Source organism: Scomber japonicus, chromosome 13 (genome assembly GCF_027409825.1).
Source record: "Scomber japonicus isolate fScoJap1 chromosome 13, fScoJap1.pri, whole genome shotgun sequence".
NCBI classification, from domain to species: domain Eukaryota; kingdom Metazoa; phylum Chordata; class Actinopteri; order Scombriformes; family Scombridae; genus Scomber; species Scomber japonicus.
The window spans coordinates 21,071,340-21,096,923 of NC_070590.1; the positions used below are offsets into that span (position 1 = coordinate 21,071,340).

At 40.0% G+C, this 25,584-nt stretch overlaps 4 protein-coding genes across 4 annotated transcripts; 2 read left to right on the forward strand and 2 right to left on the reverse strand.

Moving 5' to 3' along the window:
* The first annotated feature begins 591 nt into the window (after positions 1–591).
* On the forward strand, positions 592–5,204 carry cnga2b (cyclic nucleotide gated channel subunit alpha 2b). Its single transcript, XM_053332304.1, has 6 exons — positions 592–692; positions 799–909; positions 1,730–1,906; positions 2,202–2,309; positions 2,442–2,548; positions 3,712–5,204. Exons 1-6 carry the CDS (start codon positions 592–594, stop codon positions 5,202–5,204), a joined length of 2,097 nt encoding a protein of 698 aa, XP_053188279.1.
* Positions 5,205–8,787: 3,583 nt separating this feature from the next.
* On the reverse strand, positions 8,788–13,933 carry rraga (Ras-related GTP binding A). Its single transcript, XM_053332308.1, has 10 exons — positions 13,867–13,933; positions 13,332–13,457; positions 11,826–11,925; positions 11,661–11,727; positions 11,351–11,573; positions 10,040–10,135; positions 9,835–9,957; positions 9,651–9,742; positions 9,434–9,549; positions 8,788–9,347 (listed from the first exon to the last, which is right to left on the reverse strand). Exons 2-10 carry the CDS (start codon positions 13,356–13,358, stop codon positions 9,244–9,246), a joined length of 948 nt encoding a protein of 315 aa, XP_053188283.1. The 5' UTR covers positions 13,359–13,457; positions 13,867–13,933; the 3' UTR covers positions 8,788–9,243.
* Positions 13,934–15,941: 2,008 nt separating this feature from the next.
* LOC128371914 (charged multivesicular body protein 1b) lies at positions 15,942–19,269 on the reverse strand. Its single transcript, XM_053332309.1, has 8 exons — positions 19,092–19,269; positions 17,911–18,008; positions 17,676–17,822; positions 17,482–17,550; positions 17,252–17,359; positions 17,120–17,163; positions 16,863–16,935; positions 15,942–16,702 (listed from the first exon to the last, which is right to left on the reverse strand). Exons 1-8 carry the CDS (start codon positions 19,105–19,107, stop codon positions 16,658–16,660), a joined length of 600 nt encoding a protein of 199 aa, XP_053188284.1. The 5' UTR covers positions 19,108–19,269; the 3' UTR covers positions 15,942–16,657.
* Positions 19,270–22,899: 3,630 nt separating this feature from the next.
* Positions 22,900–25,242, forward strand: LOC128370936 (terminal nucleotidyltransferase 5C-like). Its single transcript, XM_053331119.1, has 2 exons — positions 22,900–23,504; positions 24,669–25,242. The coding sequence occupies exons 1-2, from the start codon at positions 22,900–22,902 to the stop codon at positions 25,240–25,242; spliced, it is 1,179 nt and encodes a 392-aa protein (XP_053187094.1).
* Positions 25,243–25,584: the final 342 nt, after the last annotated feature.

Sequence of the window (25,584 nt, forward strand, 5' to 3'; positions counted from 1 at the left end):
GGCAGACAATCCCAGTTGTCCCCCCAGTCCCCTGACTATAATTTGTCATACGCACCATAAACACTGAGAGTCCCTGTGAATTGTCAACACTTTCCTCTCCTCAACTGAAAACTGTCATTTAATTGGGGGTGGGAGGGTAAAAACTCAGGTGCCCAAATGAACACTGAGATAGGTTTTTGTTTTCCTATAATCATTCTCTTGTTCATACAGTAGAAGATCCATTCTTAATGTGCTTTCAATATGAGTGATGGGAAACAAAACCTGCAATCCTTGTCTTGTGTACCAGCTTACATGATGGAAATCTTATACTGAGATATCCACTTAACTTGACTAATATGGATGGGTGAAGCCCCATGTTAGCTTCAGATAAAGGTTTGAATATATCTGTGCACTAAATGAGGACTGTGGATTTTGTCCAGCATCACTTACACTGAAATTGCATTTATGAAGAGATCTTATAATCATCAGTGTGAACAGAAAGAATGATTACTTTAAGCAAAACATTTAACAATGTTGTTTTAAGACAGACTGGACAAATTGTGAACTTATCCTTTAATATGAGTGTTTGTGTGCTCTGTGGCAGATCTGAAGATGACAGGTCAGGAAGCAGAAAGAAATTTGTCCCCCCACAATCTGTCAGTGAAGACCACATTGGAGGAAGGGAGGGAGAGAGCTGAGAGTATTCTGAGCAGGTGAGGACTATTGAGTTGCTTTTTTTTTTGTATGAAAAAAGCAAAATGTCTCTTTATTGATAACACCAAGAAGCAGTTTCTAAAAAGTAAAATGTTTTCTTCTCAGGGTGCCATCTGTCTGTGATGACACATCGTCAGAGCTACAAAGAGTGGCTGATCTCGACCCTCATGGAGGCAATTCCAGAAATTCTTTTCAAAGAAATGGCGCTATCTCAAGGTAAAACTGTCTGACACCCTCAGCTGTGTCAGCTTAGCTGTCTTTCACAAAGATTACATAAACTGACTGATCAGAGAGGGTGAAACACAATTACACTCCTGCTTTTTTTTGTTTGGCAAAGGTTGTCTGGCTTTTAATAAAATTACCCATTACAGCTTTTTCAGACAAAATGGGACTTAAGTGGCTACAGAAAGTGTCTTTTCATGGTCACAGATTGTGCCAAACATATTCATCAACAGCCTTGTACTAGGAGCATAAAACTGGCCAAGTTCTTTGGTCTTCTGCTCTCATTGATTAAAACTCTTAAAGGGTTATAAACTTCTTGCTGCCCTTCCAGCTGTTTCAAGACCTTTCTACTATATTAACAAAAAAAAGTACAATAATTTGACGGAAATCAAGAAACGTATTTAATATAATGTAATAGAGTTTATGGTTGAAGGAACTTGTCTTTCCCCATTTGACAGATGATATTTTCATTTGCTTTTTGAAAGATTTTAAGACTGAACTTTAGTATAAATTGGAAATATTTTATAGCACAGGCTATATAATTTGCCCAAAAAATGTGTTTAATTTTACATACTGAGAGGACTGCCTTCTTCCTCCCTTATGGCATGAAATTAAAATTTTATTGAACTTTTAGACTGAATATTGTCTCTCAGCTCTTCTGGGTTAGTGATGTCCTAAAGATATAGTATGGTTTTCTTTTCATATATAGTATGCTGTTGAGATATTTCTATAGAAATGTTACCAATGTGTTGCTAAACTAATTGACACGTTTAATTTTCAAGGAAGTTGTACATGTCCCCTATTTGTGTGTCAGACTGGTGAGCCTGGTGGTAAGACTGAGAGAATGGGCACACAGGAGCCTGATAGAGGAGGAGGAGCGGCCGGACTCCTTCCTGGAGCGCTTTCGAGGCCCTGAGCTAAGAACTGCCCCCAGCCGCATCAGCAACACGCAACCAGATGCCAATGGCAACAATGCCAAAGGGATGTTTAAGTATGTTTGCCTGCCTGAACCAGCACTAAGCACTTTGATATCTATATGCATTATACTGGGTGACCAGAAAAATAGAGACAGCTAGTAATCCACTCCTAGCACAGTCCTATCCAATATTGTTGATAACAGGGTTTTTAAGGGTCACAGGGCAAAAAAGGGTCACCTCTCCTGCACAGAGGGTTTGCTGCAAGTTAAAACTGCTACTGTAGAGTCAATGTACTCTATTGTTTCTGTATGCCTTTGCAGTGACGTACTGTGATGTGTCTGATTTATTATTTGTATGTCTCTGTTTCAGGAAAAAGTGGGATTTATTTGTGGTATCCCCATCTGATAATGCATACTACCGCTGGTTATTTGTTATCGCCACAGCAGTGCTCTACAACTGGTTCCTTGTTGTAGCGAGGTAATAACACCACAGTTGTCGTTAATTGGTGCCCTTGCAGCCTCAGAGATGGGTGATGGATAAAGTAAATGGTCGTGCTGTCCATATCTTAGATTGAAGCAGTAAATCGTTCTTCTTTCTTTTCATCCACAGAGCATGCTTTGACAAGTTACAGGTGGGCAATTACATCTGCTGGCTAGTGTTGGACTACCTCTCTGATACTGTGTACATAATGGACACTTGTGTTCGACTTCGCACAGGTAATCTATTTCAAAATACAGCTTCTGGCCTTAAAACATGATGTTGTTGTACTGTTAAGTCTTTAAAGGCCCTGAGTGTGGACCTTTATGCATGTTTTTGTTCACAGGAAAAATGTAATAATCCTGGTAAAAATTGACATAGACTGTGTTACAATCAGTATGATCTGTGTCTGTGAGGACTTTTACAGGATAGCCAGAAGTGATTAGTCAAAGTCAACTGGACTTACATTTATAGTATTAATTAGGGCAAGTGAAGTGAGTATGCTAAAAGAACTTCTGTGTGATTTGGGTACGTTATGGCCAACAGAATATCTTTTTCACCTTAAAAAGTGTTGCAAAATTCATTTGGCGCTGACCACCTGACTATTGTTAGTCAAATTGACACCTGCATGTTGCTCTGTTTTGTTCTCCACCAACTCCAGGGAAATATCTGGCTTTTTAGCTGTTAAATGCTCCACTATGTTCACAAGCTAGTTGCCAACTTTGTCTGTCTAACGTTTGGTAGTGGTCAGGTAGTGCGTGGTGGATTTAGATTTGGGACTGAAAACAGCTGCCTGCTGCACAGCCGCTAGAAACGAGGTTAAAATACAGTTTTGAGGCAGAAAACCAAAACCAAAAGCTGAAAGACGCTAAAATGCTCTATTGCCAAGAGGACCACTGTTTATTGATATTGCATTGTGCAGCTAAGTGGCTATAATCAATGTTTTTTATAATGACAGTGTATCAAATGACAACATGTAATGTCAGAGGTATCGTTCATAGTGATCCCATATTATCACCCAACTCTGCAGTTCCCCTAGGCCCTTACAGAGCTTTAGGCTATAGCAAGTTACAACCTATTGTTTAGCTGTCTGGTTACAACTTAACTGTTTTGGTTCACTTTCACCACTCTCATAGTATTGTTTTCAGATAAAAGTCTGAAAAAAACACCATAAACAACCTGCTCAGCATCAAACAACAAGCAAATAGAGTAAGCAACAAGCTGGTGAATATAGTGGAGTAACTGAAGAGCAAAAACGAGCTAAAAGAATGTGAATATTTTAGTTTTTCATACACAGTTCAGCTTCATCTCATGATAAGAACTGATTTGAAGACATAAAACTCAACAGGTAGAGAGACATCACTGCTCAATGAATTTGTGCTCTGTGTTTCTTGTGTGTCAGGGTTCCTGGAACAAGGTTTAATGGTGAAGGACCATGCCAAGCTCAGAGACAGCTACGTCCGAACCCTGCAGTTCAAGCTGGATGTGATGTCCATCCTGCCCACTGACCTGGCGTACATCTCCACAGGAATCCACACACCACAACTCAGGTTCAACCGTCTTCTGCGCTTCCCACGAATGTTTGAGTTCTTTGACCGCACTGAGACACGCACAAACTACCCAAACATGTTCCGTATCTGCAACTTGGTGCTTTACATCCTGGTCATCATTCACTGGAATGCCTGCATCTACTACGCTATATCTAAATCTTTGGGACTTGGCTCGGACACTTGGGTGTTCCCAAACATCTCCAAACCTGAGTATTCTTCCCTGACTCGGAGTTATGTGTACTGCCTGTATTGGTCGACTCTCACTCTTACCACTATTGGAGAAATGCCTGCACCAGTGCGAGATGAAGAGTACCTATTTGTGGTCTTTGACTTTCTTGTTGGGGTGCTGATCTTTGCCACAATTGTGGGAAACGTTGGCTCTATGATTGCCAACATGAATGCCACTCGTGCCGAGTTTCAAGCTCGGATCGATGCCATCAAACACTACATGCACTTTCGCAAAGTTAGCAAAGAACTGGAGACACGTGTCATTAAATGGTTTGACTACCTCTGGACCAACAAGAAAGCAGTAGATGAACAGGAGGTGCTAAAGAACCTGCCCAACAAACTGCGTGCAGAGATTGCGATTAATGTACACCTGGAGACCTTGAAGAAAGTACGAATTTTTCAAGACTGTGAGGCAGGACTGCTGGTGGAGCTTGTGCTCAAACTACGCCCGCAGGTCTTCAGTCCAGGAGACTACATCTGCAGAAAGGGGGACATAGGAAAGGAGATGTACATCATCAAAGAGGGGAAGCTGGCTGTAGTGGCTGACGATGGGGTCACACAATACGCTCTCCTCACTGCTGGCAGCTGCTTCGGGGAAATCAGCATCCTGAACATAAAAGGTAGTAAAATGGGAAATCGTCGGACAGCCAACATTCGCAGCTTGGGTTATTCTGATCTCTTCTGCCTCTCTAAGGATGACTTGATGGAGGCAGTAACCGAGTATCCAAATGCTAAGACTGTGCTGGAGGAGAGGGGTCGAGAGATCCTGATGAAGGAGGGTCTGCTGGATGAGAACACAGAGAGTGGCGGGATGCAGAAAGAGGACACAGAGGAGAAGGTGGAGAGGCTGGAGTCCTCTCTGGACACCCTTCAGACTCGATTTTCTCGCCTACTCAGCGAATACACACACACTCAGCAACGACTGAAGCAGCGCATCACTCTGCTGGAGCGGCAGCTGAATCAAACGGACTGCGGTGCAGATGCGAATGAAGATATGGATGCAGATGCAGAGACGCTCAATGAAACAGACCCTGGGCTTGTTGCCCATACAGATGGGTCTCCTCATCGGAATAATGTGCAAACAGATGGCAAAAAAAGCCCAACGTCAAAACATTAACAGACTCTCAAAAGAGCTTTTAGATCTACACATGCTAAAATACTTTGACTCACATTCAACAAGATTATAGATAAACTTTATGACGTCTTTTTTCACTTTTATTGTGAGAATGTTCTTTCAGTTTAGCTGAGTGTAAAGAGATGTCTGCATGTCAATAAACATAAAAAGACGTTGGACAAAACTGTTATGCCCATGTAGTCTTTAACCAATCTGTTGAATGTGTGTGGCAGTGGTTACATTAAAGATATTTCATGGATGTTTGCTGAAGCTAAAGGAAGGTATAGGGTGGTTTCAGCAAAAGTTGGACATTGGCATTGCTTTGTTTTACTATTTGACTGAATAGAAGCAACAAAGTCTTTCAATCACTGCTATTGCTGTGACATTATTTTGGGTGTGACTGGAAGTCAAACACAGACTGTTTAGCATGTGCTCAGGGAATATGGAGAAGAATAAGCCTAAAGGAAGAATTTGTTTAAATATAAATTAGCTACAGCAGACATATTATCTTAATATTATGAGTCTGGTCTCAGTTCAAAATAAGAATGCACAATATTATCTTTAAATTTCCTGGAAACTGTCCCACTTTTGCTAAAGGTGTTCACCAAACTTTGGACAGTGTTTCTCTTGTAGGCATGATTTATGCAGTATTCAAGCAATATGTTAGTCATATGTTAGTTTAATAATGGACAAGTACAGTGACTCAAGATTTTAAAGCTGTTGTGCTGTAAAGCAAAAGTTGCTAATTCAAGTAAGATCGAAGAGGTCAAATTGTTTATATTTAATAATAAAAATCTATGTCTAAACAATTCTATTGTCTACTTATTTAGCCTGCAACATTTTTTAAAGCTCTATCTATATTAGCCTCATATTTCTAATGGTAGGTCACCTGTTACATAAACATGGCCTCCATATCGATTCAGTCAATTACAAGCAAGGAGAGAAAGAAATACAGAATAGTAAGAACAAAATATGAAATAGGAAAGTGTTATCTGAGGGTGAGAGACAGAAAACAAGTTAATGAAGGCAGAAATGGAGTTAAAATAAACCAGTGGACTGTGGAAAAAGAATGAAAGGAGCCATGGATGAGCGGGGCATGACATAAATTAATTTTCTAAAAGACTTGATAGCAGATAAGCTGTCCCACTAAACCTGAAACCTGTTTTTTGGTAGATTTGAGTCTATAATGTTTAAATATTACATTTAAACTTTACATAAAGGATGTTTAGAATTGTTGTACCATTTCACAAAAACACAATTGGCATAAGTAAATATCTGTTATAATGACACATGCACTTTGCCAAAAAAGTCGCCCACTTTTGGTGAATTCACCCTATAAAACACATTAAAGATTAAAGAAAAGATTAATTAACTTTTTGACTAAAAAAAGATTGAAAATTCCTGATAGTTTTACTGTTTCTGGTCACCTGTAAACATCTTGTGTCTGGTTGCATCAGCAGAGGGATTCAGTTCTCTAGACATGTTACATATCGTGCTCTGGCCCTGTACACCTCGTCCCCTGCTGCTCCTCTTGAGGAAAAAGTCCAAGGAGAGATGGTAGGAGGTGATTTGCTGTATTCACACACACAAACAAAATGATTTTCCAGTGTTCTTATTCTCAAGGTTAGACCTCAATCACACATACCATGAAGCTTCACTACGATTGTCATTACAATCTTTTGATATGTTCCTCCCTACTTTGGCTTTTTTAGGACATTTTGTCTGACTTTCTCCCTCCCCTTTTCTGTTTTGCAGAGTCACTCTCTGAACTGAAGGACTGGGGATTTTCCAGTTATTCAGCCGCTGCATTCCAGGATACAACTCGAGCACATGAGCTGTGTCGATAAGCACAGCTGGAACAATGCCTCTGCAGCAGAGGTGGCTGTTATAAAGAGGCAGGAGGTAATGGGTGCATATCCCCTGCAGCCCTGAAGGACTGGGTGGGATCAAGTACCGGGGACACGTCTCCTATTACCTACAGGCTGGTTAAACAGCATGAACAAATCTCTCTTTTAAAATGCATGCTCTATAGGGTTTAAGTCTGGATATTGACTTGGCCAGTCTAAAACCTTCCACTTCTTGCCCCTGATGAACTCCTTTGTTGTTTTTGCAGTGTGTTTTGGGTCATTATCTTCCTGCATGATGAATGATCTCTCAATCAGTTTGGTTGCATCTTTCTTTAAATTGGCAGACAAAATGTTTCTGTAGACTTCTGAGTTGATTTGCTGCTGCCATCATGTGTTACATCATCAATGAAGATTAATGAGCCCGTCCCAGAAGAAGCCATGCAAGCCCAAGCCATGACCATTACCTCCACCGTGTTTCACAGATGAGCTTGTATGTTTGGGATCATGAGCAGATCCTTTCTTTCTCCAAACATTAGCCTTTCTATCACTTAGATTAATCTTTGTCTCATCAGTCCATAAAACTTTGTCCCAGAATTTTTGCTCATGAGTGGTTTGAATCTTCTGGTGTAGCCTCTGTACTTTTGTTCATGAAATCTTCTGCAAACAGTAGATTCTGATACCTTCACTCCTGCCCTCTGGAGGTTGTTGCTGATGTCACTAACAGTTGTTTCAGGGTCTTTCTTTACAGCGCTCACAATGTTTCTGTCATCAACTGCTGCTGTTTTCCTTGGTTTACCAGTTCGACGTCTGTTACTTAGTACACAAGTGGTTTCTTTCTTCTTCAGGACTTAAAGGAATTGGCCTCACTGTTGCAATACTTTTGGCGGGGAATGTATATCACAAATGCAGTTGAAACAATGGTTTTATGTAATCTTCAAGGCAACACATTTCTGGATCTAAATCACGAGCAAAAGGCAGGAGATCCATGCATGGTTTTCAGGGATTATGAATAACCTCAAATTTGTATATGAGTTGCCACTATAAAAGCAGCATTAAACTAATGACCAAATATTTTCCACCACTTACAGCAGTGCATGTTTCATTGCTGTAGCTTACTTATAGAAATGCAGCGATCTGCTTTTAAGTGTTTCGTGGGTCATACAGTATCATCAAAAACTGGATCCAGTAATGTATATTATGTTAGAAGCATGAATTCACTACACTCTATGAAGGCTCAGTCAGTCCTCATTGGAATTGCCCTGCAAACTCCTAAACTGTAGCCTACATGCTAATTCAGATAATACAAAGTAAATTAAAATTCATTCTGCGTTACATGCAGCTGTTTGTCATGTTGTTAATTCACTGACAGCATTTCCTGTGCTGTTCTTGTAACATATTGCTTTAACTGCCCCAGCACTGCTGTTGACATCCTGTAACTCCTTTAACAGGTGCACAAAGCTGTCCTGCACCCTTCCCCCTTCTCAAGCTAAAATCTTGCCACCACTTGTCATGTGTGCAGGACAACTGGTGCCAACAGGGCTTATGCACAGTGAGTTGACAATGAATTGAGGAAGGAATAACATGTAGCATCTCTGAGCAGAAGGGTTTTTATAAGAAATATGTACTAAATGTATGTATATACCATTATAAAGCATATATATGACCTGCGTTCTTAATGTTGTTCATGTGGTGAGCACAGGAAATATATAAAAGGCAGAAAAAACATTTCACGCACCATATATTTGTGAATATAACTATATTGTTTGTACTTTCAAAGTGTAACAGCTTACAAACTGCATTTGAAAATCAAACTGTATCTGTCGCTTTTCATTTGGACTTAAGATCCCCCGATCACTGGGATTCACTGCGAGGAGTGAATGTCTCTTGTGTATATGACAAAGTGTGACAGCAAACGTAGCCACCATTTCATAGTAAACACAGCTAATCATTTTACTTTAATACCTCAAGTCAGGACAAATATTTCAAACAGAAAGCATCACTGTTCGTGATATTTATGATCACTGTAGAAATTAGACCAAAGAAAATATGATTTTCCCTTAATAACTGTGATTGAATGTGAAGATATAGAGGAAACGGTGCAGGGCTGCTCATATGTATCAGAGCTGGACCGCAACATGCCGTCTGCGGTCTGTGGACTGATTGGCTGAGAGGATCCACTGGCATGAACACACTGTCTAGCGCATTCGCATGTGCAGGCTGTGCTTAGGTCCATCCACCCGCTCCAACTTCTCAAAGTGTTTCCTAGCATTGCGGATATTGATGAGAGTGGCTGCAGATGCTGTGAAATTGGAGACACTGATTATTATTGATTCAGTCTCTTTAACTTTACATTCACTGCAGAGAAATGTTATCTTCACTACTTACGGATGGACGGGTCGGACATGATGACCATAACATATGTGTTGGAGGTGAAGACGTCGATGAAGGCCGCAAAGTTGGAGTTCCTCACTTCCATGCTTTGGAAGGAGGCTGCAAGTTTACTGTAATGAAAAAGAGAAATATATCAATAAAAAGTGTCATCAGAAAGCGGCAGATAATGTACGGAATGTAGTTGATGTTTTGTGATGTCAAGTGAACTCACCTACAGCTGAGTTTGAACTGCTTGATAATGTTACTGATCTTCTCAAATCGGTGAGCATCACGCTGCTCTTTGCACTGATAGTGGGAGATCACCTGCATTTACAAACACACCATAAAAAAGTTCATTTCTAGATCCAGATTTTCTACCCAGAGACTGTTTCTCCAGAGATGGCAGCTGCTCTCACCAGGAAAGTGGCTCTCTCGAACAGAAGAACTTCATCTGCTTCTATGATCTGCGCAAAATTTCTCAGGTTTGTCTCCAGCTGCTGGACGTTTGGGATGAGCTGGTACACTATGCTAGACCAGGCCTGCAACGACATGAAACAGTGTTACTTACAGTCTCAATTTTATTACCTGACATAATAACATGTGACCATCAAATATCTCAACCTTATACAGGGTTTCGTCCCAGATTGATGTCCGGAAACATGTGCAGGCCAAAGGTCTGGACAGTCTCTTCAGATCTTCTTCACGCTCCTTAAAGATCTGTAAAGGTCACAAGGATGGTATTGAAGTAATGTGACTTTCTGTGCTCTTCCTCATTTCAAATTAATGCATTAGTAAATCACATAAATAGAGAAATATGGTGGTAATAGATATGATAGTTGAGCAAATTAGCACCACTGGTAGCTTAATTGATATTTATTTGATCCATTACTATCACCTCATGGATCATTGTTGTCCAGTAGGTTTATTTCAAAATAGACAACATAAGAATAAACAAATAACAAAATAGTTTGTTTTGGGAGCTGTGAAATTAGCCCAGAAGGCTAACTTTCATCTGTCCAGATATTTAAATGCACCACAAAAATCCAACAGAAGTAACATTGTTCATTTATCAGTACTTACATTTACTAATGATTTTATCCCAAGTGCAAATAATATTATAAACACTTCCAAATGATCAATACACAATACTCACAGAGGAACTGATAAGTTTTATACCTTATATATTTTATGTATTTTAAGAATTTATGGAGTTTATGGATTAGATGGTGTTTATGTAAATTCTGTCTATTGTATGTCTGTTATTGGTGAGCCAAAGACAAGTTTTCACCATGGTGCACAATAAACTTTTATTCTATTCTATTCTATGCAAAACAGTGTGTGTGAAGTTGGAGGAAGTTTGAGGCAGAGTTGACTGATCCATAGTCAAATTACTCATACTGATGCTGGGACACACAACATGATTTAAATGTTCTAATGTGAGTGCCTTTGTCAATGTGCATACTATCTAATGCACATATGTAGATGTAAGCAGCTTAATGGTGACGATAATAACAAAATACACTAGGGTACACTTATAGAAACAAACTGATTTTTAGTGTCATGATTGGCTCATTGATGTCACATTAAAAAGTTCCTCTAAGGTAAGGTAAGGTAGATTCAGTTCACAGTGTGATTTTGGCTTCATCCACACAAAACAAACAAACACACACACACACAACATAATAACAGTAAAAAGGTAAAGTGCCATCAGTGTGTCCTTTCAAAGTGCTGGATCAAGAAACGATCATTTAAAAAATGTTTGTTAGAACTGAAGGATTAATCTAGTGAGTCAATCAAGTGAAGTGAGTCTTCAAGTAAAATATTATAATACAAAACATTATTTATCTGCATGTTTATGTGTTCGTGTCTGTGTGTGTATTTCAATGTGAGAGGAGGATGACTACTGGTGCAGAAAACAGTTGTTAACTTTACCAAATCTCTCTGGTCTTCCTGCACCAGATCCATTTTGTGCACGAGGCAGAACACTTTAGCATCAGGAGAGTTCTGCAGGATGGCCTCTAGACACGACTGGTAGTAATGCATGTCTTTCTCCAGCTCACGGCTCTCGACGTCGAAAACATAAATAAGCACCTCTACATTTCTGAAAATGTTATCCCTCTGGCTGGTGAAGTAGTTCTCCATGAATGTGTCCTGCCTGATGGGTAAAGAGAGCACAGAGCAATGTTTCACAGAGGTTTTCAGATGATGTGAAAGGCTCTGAAATATTAAACGATGAACTTACCCTCCACAGTCCCACAGGTTTAGAACCAGATTGCCAAGAAATCGTACGTGGGAGTGCTCCACATCAACTACATTTAACAAAGGAAGAGAAGATGTTTTATAAATTAAAGAACCGATTTCAAAGAAATATATTTTCATGTAGCATCTATCTCTAAAGTGCTCTTACTTGTAGCTCCAAGGCGACGTGTGTCTCGAGCTATGTAATTGGCAAAGATGATTGATCTCATACTAGTCTTTCCAGACCCACTTTTGCCCATCAGTAACACCTGAAAGCACAAATTCAACAGATTAGACCTTCACTGAAGTTAAGAGCATTGTTTATCTTCCCTTCGAAAAGTTTGGTCACATCTTCCTGTTTACTTGAATAAAAAACGTGTCCAAATTTTTACTGGTACTGTAACAATGAGTCATATTTTATTGGCTGATCTTATGTACATATAGTGTTGTACATAAAATCTTACTCACATGACAAATGTTAGACAGTGATTAGTGACAGTGGAATGAAATGCTGCTTCAAAGAATCCTCCACTGGCAGGATACACATTTAGGAGAAAAATACTAAAATCATACATTTTATTGTGTTGAACTAAAGTGATTCGTGAAACATTTAAAGATACTAACTCTAAAAATGTAATTCTTGCAATGACCACGATATGTGACTGTTGAATGTATGTAATGTTGAACTGAAGAGGGTTTGTTTACTGGAGGTACAAAACAGAAGTGGGGACTTTCCTATGAAGTTATTTCGAGTCCTGGGTATTGGTTCTGCAATCCTATTTATTCTTGATTTATGTTTTTTAAGGGAACAGGTCAAAGATACCAAATACCACATATCAAAATGTGCAGTTCCCATTATTATTATTATTGTGGGCATGACTACGGGCATTGGAGATAATCCAAAAACTCCAAATTTTAAAAAGACTGGTAGATGGATGAAAAGGAAATACTCAAATAAATTACAAGCACCTCAGAATTATAATTAAAAGACAAGTTCACAATTTTTCAACTCTTCTAAAACTTTTTCAATTTTTCTAAAATAGCCAGGTGCCCAAATGACAACTGAGATAGTTTTTTCTTGAAATAATCATTCCCCTTGTTCACAATGTACTTACAATTTAAATGATGAGGGCCAAAATCCACAGTCCTTCTGTGCAAATGTACTAAACATTTAGATTAATCTAATATGAAGCTTTGTCCAAATGAGTCAAATCAAGTAGATATCTTTGAATGGTAGTCTATTTAGTGCCAAAGTTCCTCTTTTGTTACTTAACTTTCACCACAGCTCAACAAGGAAACACTGTCTGAGGAAAGAGGGAATTTGATGACTGTAAAAAATGGCAGATATTCACTTGATATGACTAACTCAGACTGCTGAAGCCTCATATAAGCTTCAGAACATCTTTCACAGTGTCGCTACACTGTAGATTTTATCCTTTATCACTTAGATTAAAAGCACATTTGAAGCAGACTATTTAACAGCCAGTATGAACTAGAGGGTTAGGGTTACATTGAGAAAAACCTTTTTCTCTGTTCATGTGGACACCTGATTGGTCTTTCAGGAGACACTTAAAATTGTGATCCTATCTTTTAGGGCGAGGGAAGCATCCAAAGCTCAGTACTTGAGTAAATGTACTTCACCACCAGGAAGAGTCAATGAGATCCTCTGTTTCACCTTTTTCTTCATTGCTGTGCTTGACATCCCCCCTCAGCAGACACGATGTGGAGTATTTCTCTGAGCTGCAGGTCAGATGACTACAGTGTGTGTGTCTGTAGCAGCTCTCCTCTTCCTCTCCTTCAGCTGCGAAACAAAAACACAAATATTTTCACCAAGGTGTCACTTCAGCTTAAATAGCTCCACTGACAGAAAACAGAAATAACTACAGAATAAACGTTTACGGGGTTAAACGACGAATAAATAAAATATCTTTAATCGCCCATATGCTTATTAAACACATGAGATCATATAAACAGCAACTTAACTTTGTTTAAACTATTTTCTGTTCCGGATAAACACCTAAGCTAATGCTAAGAGAGTTAGCACGACACACCGTCCAAATAAACGTCAGGTAGCTTAGCCGAGCTAAACGGCTAGCGCAGAGTTAGCGTGTTGTCTTACTTACCCCGGTAGGATAGCACGGTTACTTATATTCAAGCACTTTAAGGTTATAGTTTGTATTTGTTTTTAAGTAAACAGTGGTATACATTACTTGGTAGAAACAGGCAGTGAAGTCAGAATCAGCTGCTTCCTGTTTACGCCAAAGTCACATGATGAGCTATCTGGACACTTCGCCCTGAGTTTTGCCTGACGGAAGGCTCATAAATTGGCTTCACCTTTAAAGGACACATCCTATTAAATATATGTTATTTAATCAGGGAGTCGCACTGAGATGAAAATCTCATCCGAGAGAGATCTGAGAACAAGAAACATTCCTAAGACAAGATCACAATTACCAAACAAAATAGCATAACTACAAAATGGACAATGAATTAATAAAAAACATTCAAGAATCATAAAAACATCCGATAATAAAGCTTTAAAATCTCCAAGAGGAATGTAACACTCGGGTTTGCAGTTCATTGCATTTAAGAGGTATGCTTACATAGTAGCTGAAACCAACTGCCAACATTAGTGCGTCATCAAGGGACATCTAAGGTTAAATAGTTACTAGATAATGTAATGTAGTTACTGGATTCAAATGAGAAATGTGAGGTAGTTTGAAAACTTACAGTAGAAAGCTTTAGAGCTTTATAGATGAATAACATGAGATGGTTATTTGTTTTTGACTGTAAGGAAATCAAGTCCGTCCAGCCAGCTCTGTGATACACACAACAATGATGAAATGTGTCATGTATGATAAAGCATTATGCACTATGATACAAAAGGGCTTAACTGCTGAAGTGTTAATGAAGAAATATGACAATACAGAATATCTCCACAGTTAAGGACAGACATAAAGGTTGAGTGTGACAGACAGCATTTAATTCTGTACAAGAATTATATATATTATATTTTGAAAATATCCAATCTGAACTAATATCAATGTCTTGGAAATATTAACAGTGGCACTAATGACAGTGATGACTTTAATATCTTTATTTTGTCTACTGAATATATTGAGTTGTAGTTTCTTATAGTGACCACTAGATAGCAATACACACTGTCTCTGTTCATGTCTGATGGCTTGAGTGAGGTTAGATAATGGTAAGAGAAGCAGAGTGTGCTGTTTGACCAATAGCTCACTGCTAATAGTCACCCACTACTATTTTTTCTTCTTTTAACTTATTTTATTTATTGCAAAAATTGTTTCTTTTTTTTTAACCTGATTGAGCGAACAGCACAAGACGGGCATGTACAATTTGTCTGTCAAATGGCTATAAAGTATCTTAAATCTACTGTAAAAGAAAAGAAGAAGGTGGCAAATGTGAAGTAAATGAGCAGCAGTGGGCATTGCAAAAATAAATTTCACCTGCATTATTCATACTGTTTACTAATCCTGTCCTGAGCTCCAGAAGATCTCCATTAATGATTCTTATTATCATATTTACACACAGGCACTTGATACCATAGTCATGGTACACTAATGATCAGATATGATTACAACCTTCCCAGTAGAACCTGCAGGAAATGTCATTGGTGTCTGAAGAGAAGCAAGACATGCTTTTTTTACGCAGAATTTTAGGGCCTGCTGTGATGAATTAGCTTTGATATCATCTGCATGCAGTCGAGCAGATAATTCAAAAAATATTATGAGCCAAGCCCCTTCCCAAGGAGGGAATTATGATTGCCGAGAGGGACACAGTGACTAGAGATAGAGGACAGAGTGAGAGAGAGCAGCTTATTTGGGCCACTTCTCTCAGCTGTTGTAGTCTAGGTCTTTTAGATTAATCATTAAGTATTTTTAATCTCTGCAGACATTAATGTCATTCATATTCCTTTGTACCACCCACTGTTGTAAAGAGAAACGAACAGATGAATCATAACTCTACTTAGACAGGAATGCATATTTTCTACATATATTTGTACCTAGATAATGTTTTCAATTACATTGTTCCATCTGTTGTTCAACTCAAAAGCTGAAAGTTGTAAGACTTCAACAGAAAAACCCACTGCTATTACTGAGATATCAGAGAGCCAAAGATACACACTAAGTATCTGTATGCGAGCTGATATTTTTTTGTAGTTGATTATAAAAACTGACTTTTTACTGCAGCTGGAATAGAGAATTATATTGAGTTATTTTTTTTAAATAAATTAAAGTTACTTATTGAAAAGGCAACAAGATAAAAGTATTATAAAATTTTATTGTTTATTTCCTGTATGTAATATTCAAACTGTAACCCCTTCCCAAATGATCAGTGAATATACTCAAAATGACAAGCCAGACACACAGGCTTAACATCCGGCATCTTCTTAAAATATCTGTCAGAAGTCAATTACAGCAAACCAACACAAGAAGTCAATTCACCAGTAAAGGGGTAAAGTCTCACATTCTGCTACCAAGAAGAGAAAACAAATTTGTCTGCTGCAATCATGCACATAGGAACACAAAATTAACTCTACCATCCCAGACTCTTTTTGACCGAAGCATGTTCACCACAAGTATATGAGGATGGCCTATAAATACACGGTAATAACTGCCACACTCCTTTTTTTTTCTAAATGTACAGAGTTCTTAAGTATACATAAAAGAAAAGTTTAGTTCTTTTTAATTGCTAGATATGTATATTTAAGAAGTACATCCATTTTCTGTGACCAGCATTTCTGTTAGGTTATAGAAAGATTCTTATCGCTGTGAGGTTATTATCAACACAGGGACAACAGTGGCCATGATCTAGGAAAATAATGAGGATGATATAGTAGCTCCTCAACAGTGACACATGAGATGTAAAGAGGAGAAAAGACATTATGCAAATAAACTGTGTTTTGGAGTAATATTCAGGTAGTGTACGGGCGTTTCAGCGCTCTGCATCACAGTGTCAGTCCACTGCAGTTGTCCTTTACATCTGATCTCTGAGTTTGGCAAGCCTTTGAGAAAGTTCGTCCTTTGGACAAAGAGAGAGAATAGAGCGTTACTGATGAAGATGAGGATGAGAGAAAAATCCATTCCACTATACGCTTTATGCAAACACACTTGTATTCTTAAGATGATCTGTGCCACATGTGCACTGATTTTAAAACCAGGAGGTCATGAAAAGCAAGCACCTGTTCTGCTGAAGCCACGCTTGTACCCACTGATCCCGTCTGTCCCTGAGGGAGCTCCATGTTCAGGTCCAACCTAAACATAACGCACGGATTACAATGAAATATCTTTGCTTGTATAATACTGTATAACACTGTTGCAATCATTTCTAAACTTAATTTCTATTTACCGTAATTATTTGGGATTGCAACTACCATTTCGGCTGAAACTGTCTCTTTTATCACTTCACAAAATTGGGGACAAAAAACTGAAAGCTTACCCTGCTTCATCAGCCATTTCATGCATCAACGAGTCCACTTGATTCTGAAACACACATCAGATTTACAGTGAATGTGTCTGTCTTGAGATCATACTGTCAGACAACAAGAACGATCAGAGCAGTGAAATGTACCTGTGGTGTTGTGAGTGTTGTTGTGCTGCTCATGGTGTCTTCCATCTGGGCTGTCTGAACATCCAGAGTTTCAAACTGGTGCTCAAATTTGTCCATGAGAGAAGAAATCTGAGAGAAGGGATCGACAAATAGTTTTGTTATTAACAGTTTTTTATAATTATGCTGGTTTTTGTAAAAAAGATATAGTACGAGAAGTATTATGACTGTATCCCATGTAAAAAGACCTCTACCTTTTCCAGATTCATAGTCTTCAGAGTGGCATCCATGCCTTTCACCACTCCAGCCATTGATTTTGTGACCTGTGAAATAGCACACGGTTACTAAGACAGAAAACAAAATGTTTTGTTCTGAACATAAATCTTCAGCCTGAAACAGATTTTTATTAGGCCTACAGCAGTATGTAATGACCCTGTAATCAAAGTACCTGGTTCATCGTAACTGCAGTTTGGACCCTCGCTGCCACTGCATCTACCCGAGCACTCATCCTCAGGAAGTTAACTGACTGGTTCTTCTGTCTGATGGCGTTCTCAGCGTGGATCCTTGCCACTTCCATGTTCCCCTTCTGGATGGCCTAGAGATGACACGAAAACACAGATGTTCAATAACATCTTCCGCTACCAGAATTCAGCCAGAGTTTAGTAAAGTGAGTGGTGACTTACTTTCTTGACTTTAGCCTTCTCTACTTTTTCCTCTTTGTCACATTTCTTGGAGTTTCTTTGTAGTTCTTTGGCAGCAAACTTTAAATTGAAGAGATGTTCTGTGGTGTGAGGTTAAGGACAAAAAAAGTCCAAACAAAAACAACAGGCAGCACTGGAAGACCACTTTGACCTCGGACCACTGCTGATAACCCTGAAAAACTCAAAACTGTGCGTTATGTGTGAGTGTTCATTTGAATTTTTAAGGCAAGATTGTGTTAGAAACAGGCCCTCGAGCGTCGGCACAGATGCTGACCAAATTAAAAGGATGAGTGCATTGGACGTGACGGGATCAATCCAGTAAGTAAATACAATCTCTTTGTTAGTGTCACTATAAAGTTCAGTGTTTCTGCTATCAGCCACATCCTGTTATGTTGAGTAGGATGTAAATGATTTTGAATCTGAAGAACAAAGAAGTATCAGTTTGGTATTCAGTATCAACAGATAGCCTGATTTGAGGTTTCTAAATCGGTATTGGATAGGCGCATCTTCACAAAATTGCCCTTACTCAAATTACCACATAATAATTTACACAATACACTTTATAATAGGCTTGAAATATTTGACTTTTCTTCTCCTAGATAAACAAAATGACTGTACGACTTTACAATTGAACAAGTAGCTATGCAGTGAACATACAGGTTATGTAACAGATATTTTACTATTGCTTTGATGTATTTTAAAGCAATTCCTATGTAACCTTCACTGTACTACTGTTAATTAAAAAGTCCTAATAAGATTATCTTCAGATACAGGTCAAATTTAGAGACGTAGCCCCGTAGCCAGAACATACACACACATTTATTTACTCGTATTATCTGGCGTTGTAACCAACACCCTGCCTACATGAGTTCAGTTGTACCAGTTTGTGAGCATTTTTAGCCATTAGCAGTGAACCTGTCGAGGCCTTAAACTGTGTCTCAATACGACGCCTCCAATCAACTGATAAAACGCTCGTGCTGATCAATGAAACAGTATTTGTGTCTTTGGTGATAATCTGACCCACTTAGCGATGTCTCAGATGTCTATAACTCATAAATCTCGACAGTCTCGCCCTTTAAGTGTCTTGTTATGCTCGGTGTCTGAGCCGCTGTGTTGACACAATCTTACGTCCCTCTCTCACCTCTTCTTCTTTAAAAGGATACTTTCCATGGCTGGCATTTTGAGGCGGATTCAATACTTATAGTGAAAACCAACGAAAAAAAGTGGTTTAATATAGCTGCTACGGTCACTAAAAACTTCAACTCCTCGGTGTTTCGCCCCGTCGTCGCTTTCTTCCGTACTTCCTGATGTCTTACCAAAATATGAACTACGTCATCATCACGTGGTGATGGTATTCCATTCGACGTCACTAGGAAGCAGTTCCTCCTCCTACCAAAAACGTGAATGAAAAGAGAAAAAAACTAACCGTGAACATTAAAATACGACATTTTTCACTGTTTTGACTCGAGTCTCTGCTTCTAGTATGTTCCACGGAGTGTGCACCGGCATATAAAAGTGAACGCGGCGTTTAACCGGAGGAGTAGTGGGCGGTGAAAGGAAAGGGGGCTGATGGATGATTAGATTTACGGTGTGGAGCACGGCACGGCGGGGAGAGAGGATGACTCACTCCCGTCTGATGTGATGTTTCACCCCCGCAACAGTGCGGTGGCACGCCGGTACCTCAGCCTCAGACACATCGCCGTGTGCTCCACCAATACCAGTCAAACTTTACTAAACTGTTAAGATGCGTTTGAGTGACCCTAAAACGCCGCGTTTTGTTGCCAACTTGAGTGCTCGTCACTTGGCAGTTAGGAGAGAAAGAGCGTCGTGATTTAGCGCATATTTCGTGACGCCTGATTGCCATGACAACAGTGCCCCTTCGCTGAGAGGAAACTGTCCGTGTTAACTTCAGCATCAACCTATTCAAGGGGTCGGATAAACCTGTTGGATATCTCTCTCTCTCTCTCTCTCTCTCTCTCTCTCTCTCTCCCTGTGTGTGTGTGTGTGTGTTTTTCTTGTTTTGTGCTGCTGCTCCGGCTTTACAACATTTTAATTTGGCCACAAACAAGGTGAGTTTTTAAAAATATTGTTGCTGTATTATCCCGTCGTCAACGTTACTGTTTTATTTAACCTAGACAAGCTGTCAACTTGTGAGCTGCATTCATTGCAACGAGTATACAATCTGTACCATGAAATAAAGGCGCTGGACTCAATATCAACTAATTGATAATTTAGCTAGTTAGTTAATACATTGGCAACATTTGAAGTTAAGTGGCTTGACAACATAAAAAACCCCATTAAAGAATAAATAAAGTGGTCTGTGTAAAATGTTGGTCACATGTTCAGAAAATGTGTATCAATGTGTATGCCTCCAGATCACGACTGTCCATAGGCTGAATTACAGGCTGCAATATGCTATATTGGCCATATACATCCAACAGACTTACTGGTTCAACCATTTTTTTTTTTTTAAATTTCACAACCCTAAGCAGCTTTATATGGTGCATTTTGTGTCGTTTTTGCGCACAGGGGAATAAATCCAGAAGGAGCCAATGAACGGTGCTTCATTCAGTGGCTGTATGACTCATATAGTCTTATCTATAAAGAAGCCAAGTGGAGAACAGTCCTGCTGCAGGACCGAGTTGATGTAACCCCTGAGATTCACTAGAGGCTGCTGTGGGCCACGCTTCCCTGTGGCCCCCCATAGTCACTGCCACCGCATGTATTCTGATGACCGTCCGCACTGACACATGCTGCTCCTGCTGAGCACCCAACACATGCTGTTTACATGATCTGGACAGTGAAAACAATACCAGTAAAATCAAGATGACCGACTACTTTTTTTATTGAGTTAAAAGAAGGAAAAAAAGTATATATATATATATATGTATATGTATACATATAGCCTACATATACAACAATCTTTTTCAAATTGAGTCAAGCTTAATTAATTAAATGCAGCATGTTATTTTAAATAAATCTTGTCTAAACAATTCATAGAAAATGCTCAGAAATTGAATACATTTTTTTTAAATAGCCTATTTAAAATTGAATTAAACCAATATCAATACAGCTTATATTGGCTGATCATCTCTAATTACGCAATCAGCACATTCTTGGAATCAGTTTCTGATTAAATAATCACATTTAACCAGGTTTTTGTAAATGTAAATTGTATAATAATGACACTAAGAGGAATCACCTTTGACCTCCTAGTCAGAATGTGTAATGAAGTTATGTGTGAAGCACCAAAGGTTTCATGATGTGAAAATTGCTGCATCCTCACATTTTTTCCCCTGCCTTTAGGAGACTGCGGTGATTCGCGTCACAGGGACATTTAACTCAAACACAAAACTAAACAATGGTACAACCATATAATATACACTTGAACGTTTTTTTGCGATCAATTTCTCTAAATTCTTTGCCTCAAAACTCAAAAACAGGTGTTAAATGTATGAAATGAAAAGTTTAATCATTATCAATGTCTTTATATTTTAGCAGTATCTGCTGATGCTGACTAAAACATTATAGCAAGCTTTTATTGCATATAGTATATGGGATGATGAGAGCAATGATCCTTTAAAACACCCTGAGGATGCTCCACTTTCCCTCCCTCATCTTTAACTGATCTCTTATCCCTGAAGTTGTCATAAACGTATCTGAGAGTATGAAGGCCCTTTTAAAGGCTGCTAAAAGTCTGACATTTGCCTCTGTGGTGAATGAGTCAGCATGCATTAACAATGACGTAACTTTTTTCCTCTTACAAGTACAATGTTTTAACAGCAAGAATAAACAGCAGCAGTAAACACATCATCCATCAAGATTGTGCCGTTTATTAGCCTGTAAACCACAGCATTAAATGCATTGTTTGGCATGACAAGCTCAGATTCAGCACTCCAACTTCAGAGTGTACATGTGCAATAAAAACAGGTCCTTTATAGAGCCAGTGGATGGTTGACACAGGCGAGTCACACGCAGCAAGCAGAGGGGTCTATGATCATGGATGAAATTTCACCATGGTGAATATTTAATGTTTATCTAGTGGTAAGTAAAATGGCATGAGAAACTGCTGGTGACATTCAATGTGTTGCTGTATTATGTCTCTCAAAACTTGCATCATGGGAGTGGGGAACATTTATCTTACCCACAGTTCAGCTAGTCACATCTTACGAATGTATTCTCTTCATTAGACTAGTTGAAGAAATTATCTATTATTTTCACATCAAGCTACTGATGTGTAAAATACTCTACCACAACCTGTTAAAGAAGTAAATCTGACATTTTTATTTGCAAATTAATCTGTTGTTGAATCTTCTTGTGCAAGTTCACTATGAAGTACTACATGGGGAAATTAAAATAGCTGCAGTGCATCCTCAGTGGATTATGTTGGAGTGTTTATTATGCAATTATTGTAAAGTATGTAAGCCATTCAGCTGACATCGCCATATGCTATGATGCTGTTGCCACCCAGCGGTAGCTCACCAAACAAGTTAATCACTGAGACATCCTCAGTTCTCAGAGCTCACATATGTTTCTGCCCATTATGTTAGATAGTGAAGAGAGTCAGAGCAGTTTCTGTTTTTCAAATGAAGCACATATTGCATCCTGAGAGAAAAGCGGATGAAAATATCTACATTATGCATATTTGTTTGGCTGCATTTGTGCAAGAGACTTTCAGGAGCAGAGCAAAACAAAAAGGTTAATGCCAAGTCTGTAAAGGCATAGACTTTGGAATAAACAAATGAGTCAAAAATATACTCAGCGAGAGGGATGGAAACAGGGCGCTCGGATGATGCAGACAACGTGTAAAGAAAAAAACGCACTGCCATTTGAAAAGGGCATCCTGCACAGAAAACAAAAGGGCACAACTAATGGATGATGTTACTGTAAAAAGATAGACTGTTTTTTTCTAGGTTACATTGTATTTTCTAATCTGTTGTACTGCTTTGATCTCTCGTACAGGTACGAACGATGGAGCTTCACACAGAGAAGAGGTTTCACCACTTGACCCACGAGCAGGTCCAGGCTCTGGACAAAGTCTTGACCGAGGTGATCCCCATTCACGGTCGAGGAAATTTTCCTACATTGCAGGTGAGAGCGAAAGACATCATTCGTGTGGTGAAGGATCGGCTGGTGGAAAGAGACATCCAAGTTAAAGATATTCGCCTTAATGGTGCGACTGCCAGCCATGTCCTGGTGAGAGATCACGGCCTGGGCTACAGAGACTTAGACATCATTTTTGGAGTGGAGCTGCCCAGGCAGGAGGACTTCCAAGTGATTAAGGAGGTGGTGCTAGGCAGCCTAAGAGACCTCCTCCCTTGTGGAGTTAACAGACGGAAGATCACCTGCCTGACGATGAAGGAGGCATATGTGCAAAAGATGGTGAAAGTCTTCAATGAGCACGATAGATGGAGCCTTATCTCACTGTCCAACAACAGAGCTAAAACTGTGGGGCTTAGATTTGTTAGTGCCCTTCGAAGACAGTTTGAGTTTAGTGTGGACTCCTTCCAGATAATATTAGACCGCATGCTGGAGTCCTACTGGGAGACTGAAAGGAGACAAGGAGGAAATTTGGCATTGAATGCTCAGAATATGTCAAAAAGACACAATGAGGATGAAAAAAACACACAAGAGCAATCGAGCGTTCCTCAGGCTGCTGAAGAGGAAAGCCAAAAAGACTCCACAATGGCAGCCAGTGGAGAAAGTCCATCTCAGGGTGAAGCCGTTACTGTGCTCGAGGAAGAGCTTCCACATGCACAGGCTGAGCATGAAGATGGAAAGCATGGCACACAGCAGGCGTTGAAACCTGAAGGCATTAGCTCAGGGCTAACGTCTCAGCAGGAGAAAGGGAAAGTGGAGATCATAGAGAATGTTCATTCAGAGGAGGACATTGTGTTTGAGCTATGTGGAGGAGATGGTGAAGAGAAAGGAAAGTTTCACACTGATTATCCTTTAGTTTCATCCCCTAAAACGTTATTTACAGATGTCAGGAATCCACTGATGGTGCATGCTGCATGTTTAAAACTTCAGAGAAAAGAAGAATTATCTGAGTCAAAAACTTCCCAGGCAGCGTCCGCAGAGCGTACAGAACAGTCAGTCCCACAGGAGCTCGTCCACTGTGAAGAACTGACTCAGTTTAAAGTTGACACTGACATCTGCAGGACTGAAAATACCACAAACCTACAAGATTCACATCTTGAATTCTCCTTTCCTCCCCCAGCTAAAAAAACCTGCAGCACATCACAGGACATTGTACTGGACTATTGCCCCTCACCCAAATTACAACGAAAAATGTCTCGGAAGATGCTCAATAAACCACAACAACAACTCCCTGAGAAATGGTCTTTACTGACTGATTTGTCAGATCTTACAACACAGCTGTTTCCACCAATAGAAATACCCAAACCACTTCAGCCAAAGCCGCCTTTACAGGACACCCCTGAAGTTAACTGCTCAAATGTACCAGGCTCCATGCAGGAGACCTTTGAGAGCACAGACACCCTTACAGTCCCCACATACAGTCCAGCCAGCACACCTCAGGGTGGGACTGTCTCAAATGAAACTGTGGAACAAACTGTTAAGCCAAAACGCTCGAAGAAGCCCCCCGATTCAGAGATTCAGAGCTACATCTGTGCAGCAAATGTATCGACACAGCCTCAGGTTGACGGGCAGAAACATGAGCTGGCAGAGATGGGTCCAAACAGCTGTGGGCTGAGCTCATGGGGGGCAGGTGAGTCCACTATCACTGTGGAAGCAGAGTGCATGTACGGAGACTTTGAGCAGGCTATGGATCACCTCCGCCACCGCCTCATTGCCACCCACAACCCAGAGGAGATCCGAGGAGGGGGCCTCCTGAAGTACAGCGACCTGTTGGTGAGGAACTTCAGGCCGGCAAGCGAGACAGAGATCAAGTCCTTGGAGCGGTACATGTGCTCCCGCTTCTTTATCGACTTTCCTGACGTGAGCGAGCAGCAGCGGAAGATTGAGGCGTACCTGCAATGCCACTTCATTGGCAACGAGGAGGCGAGCAAGTATGACTACCTGATGACCCTACGGCGTGTGATAGATGAGAGCACAGTGTGTTTGATGGGACACGAGAGGAGACAGACGCTCAATATGATTACAGTCCTGGCTCTGAGAGTGCTGGGCGAGCAGAACGCCATCCCAAACACAGCCAACGTCACCTGTTTCTACCAGCCAGCTCCGTATATAACAGAGCCGATTTACAGCAGCTACTTCATCACCCAGGCCCAGCCGCCACTTGTCTACCACCCCTACCCGCTCCATGTCCACATGCAGACTGGCCTGGTGTAGCTATAGTGACATGCCCACAGGGAGGCATGTAGGTTACTTTCAACATGATGCTCTGCAAGCAGAGGCACACATGGAAGTTTTAACAACAATAGGCAACCACGGGCGCAGTGTTGTTTAATGCTTTGAAATCCCTCCTGCTTATGACATGAAAGATCACGAAAGGTCAGAACTGAAAGGGGTCTGGAGGCAAAGTATGTCACCCTTTCAAGATAAAAACTTTTGAAAAGGAAAGGATCACTAAGCCCACTTTTTGGAAACCTCACAGAGAGGATTTCCTTGAAATGGAGGGACTTTGTTTCTGGCTGTTTCAGCTTTTGGGGGGGGGGGGGGCTCTGTACTGGT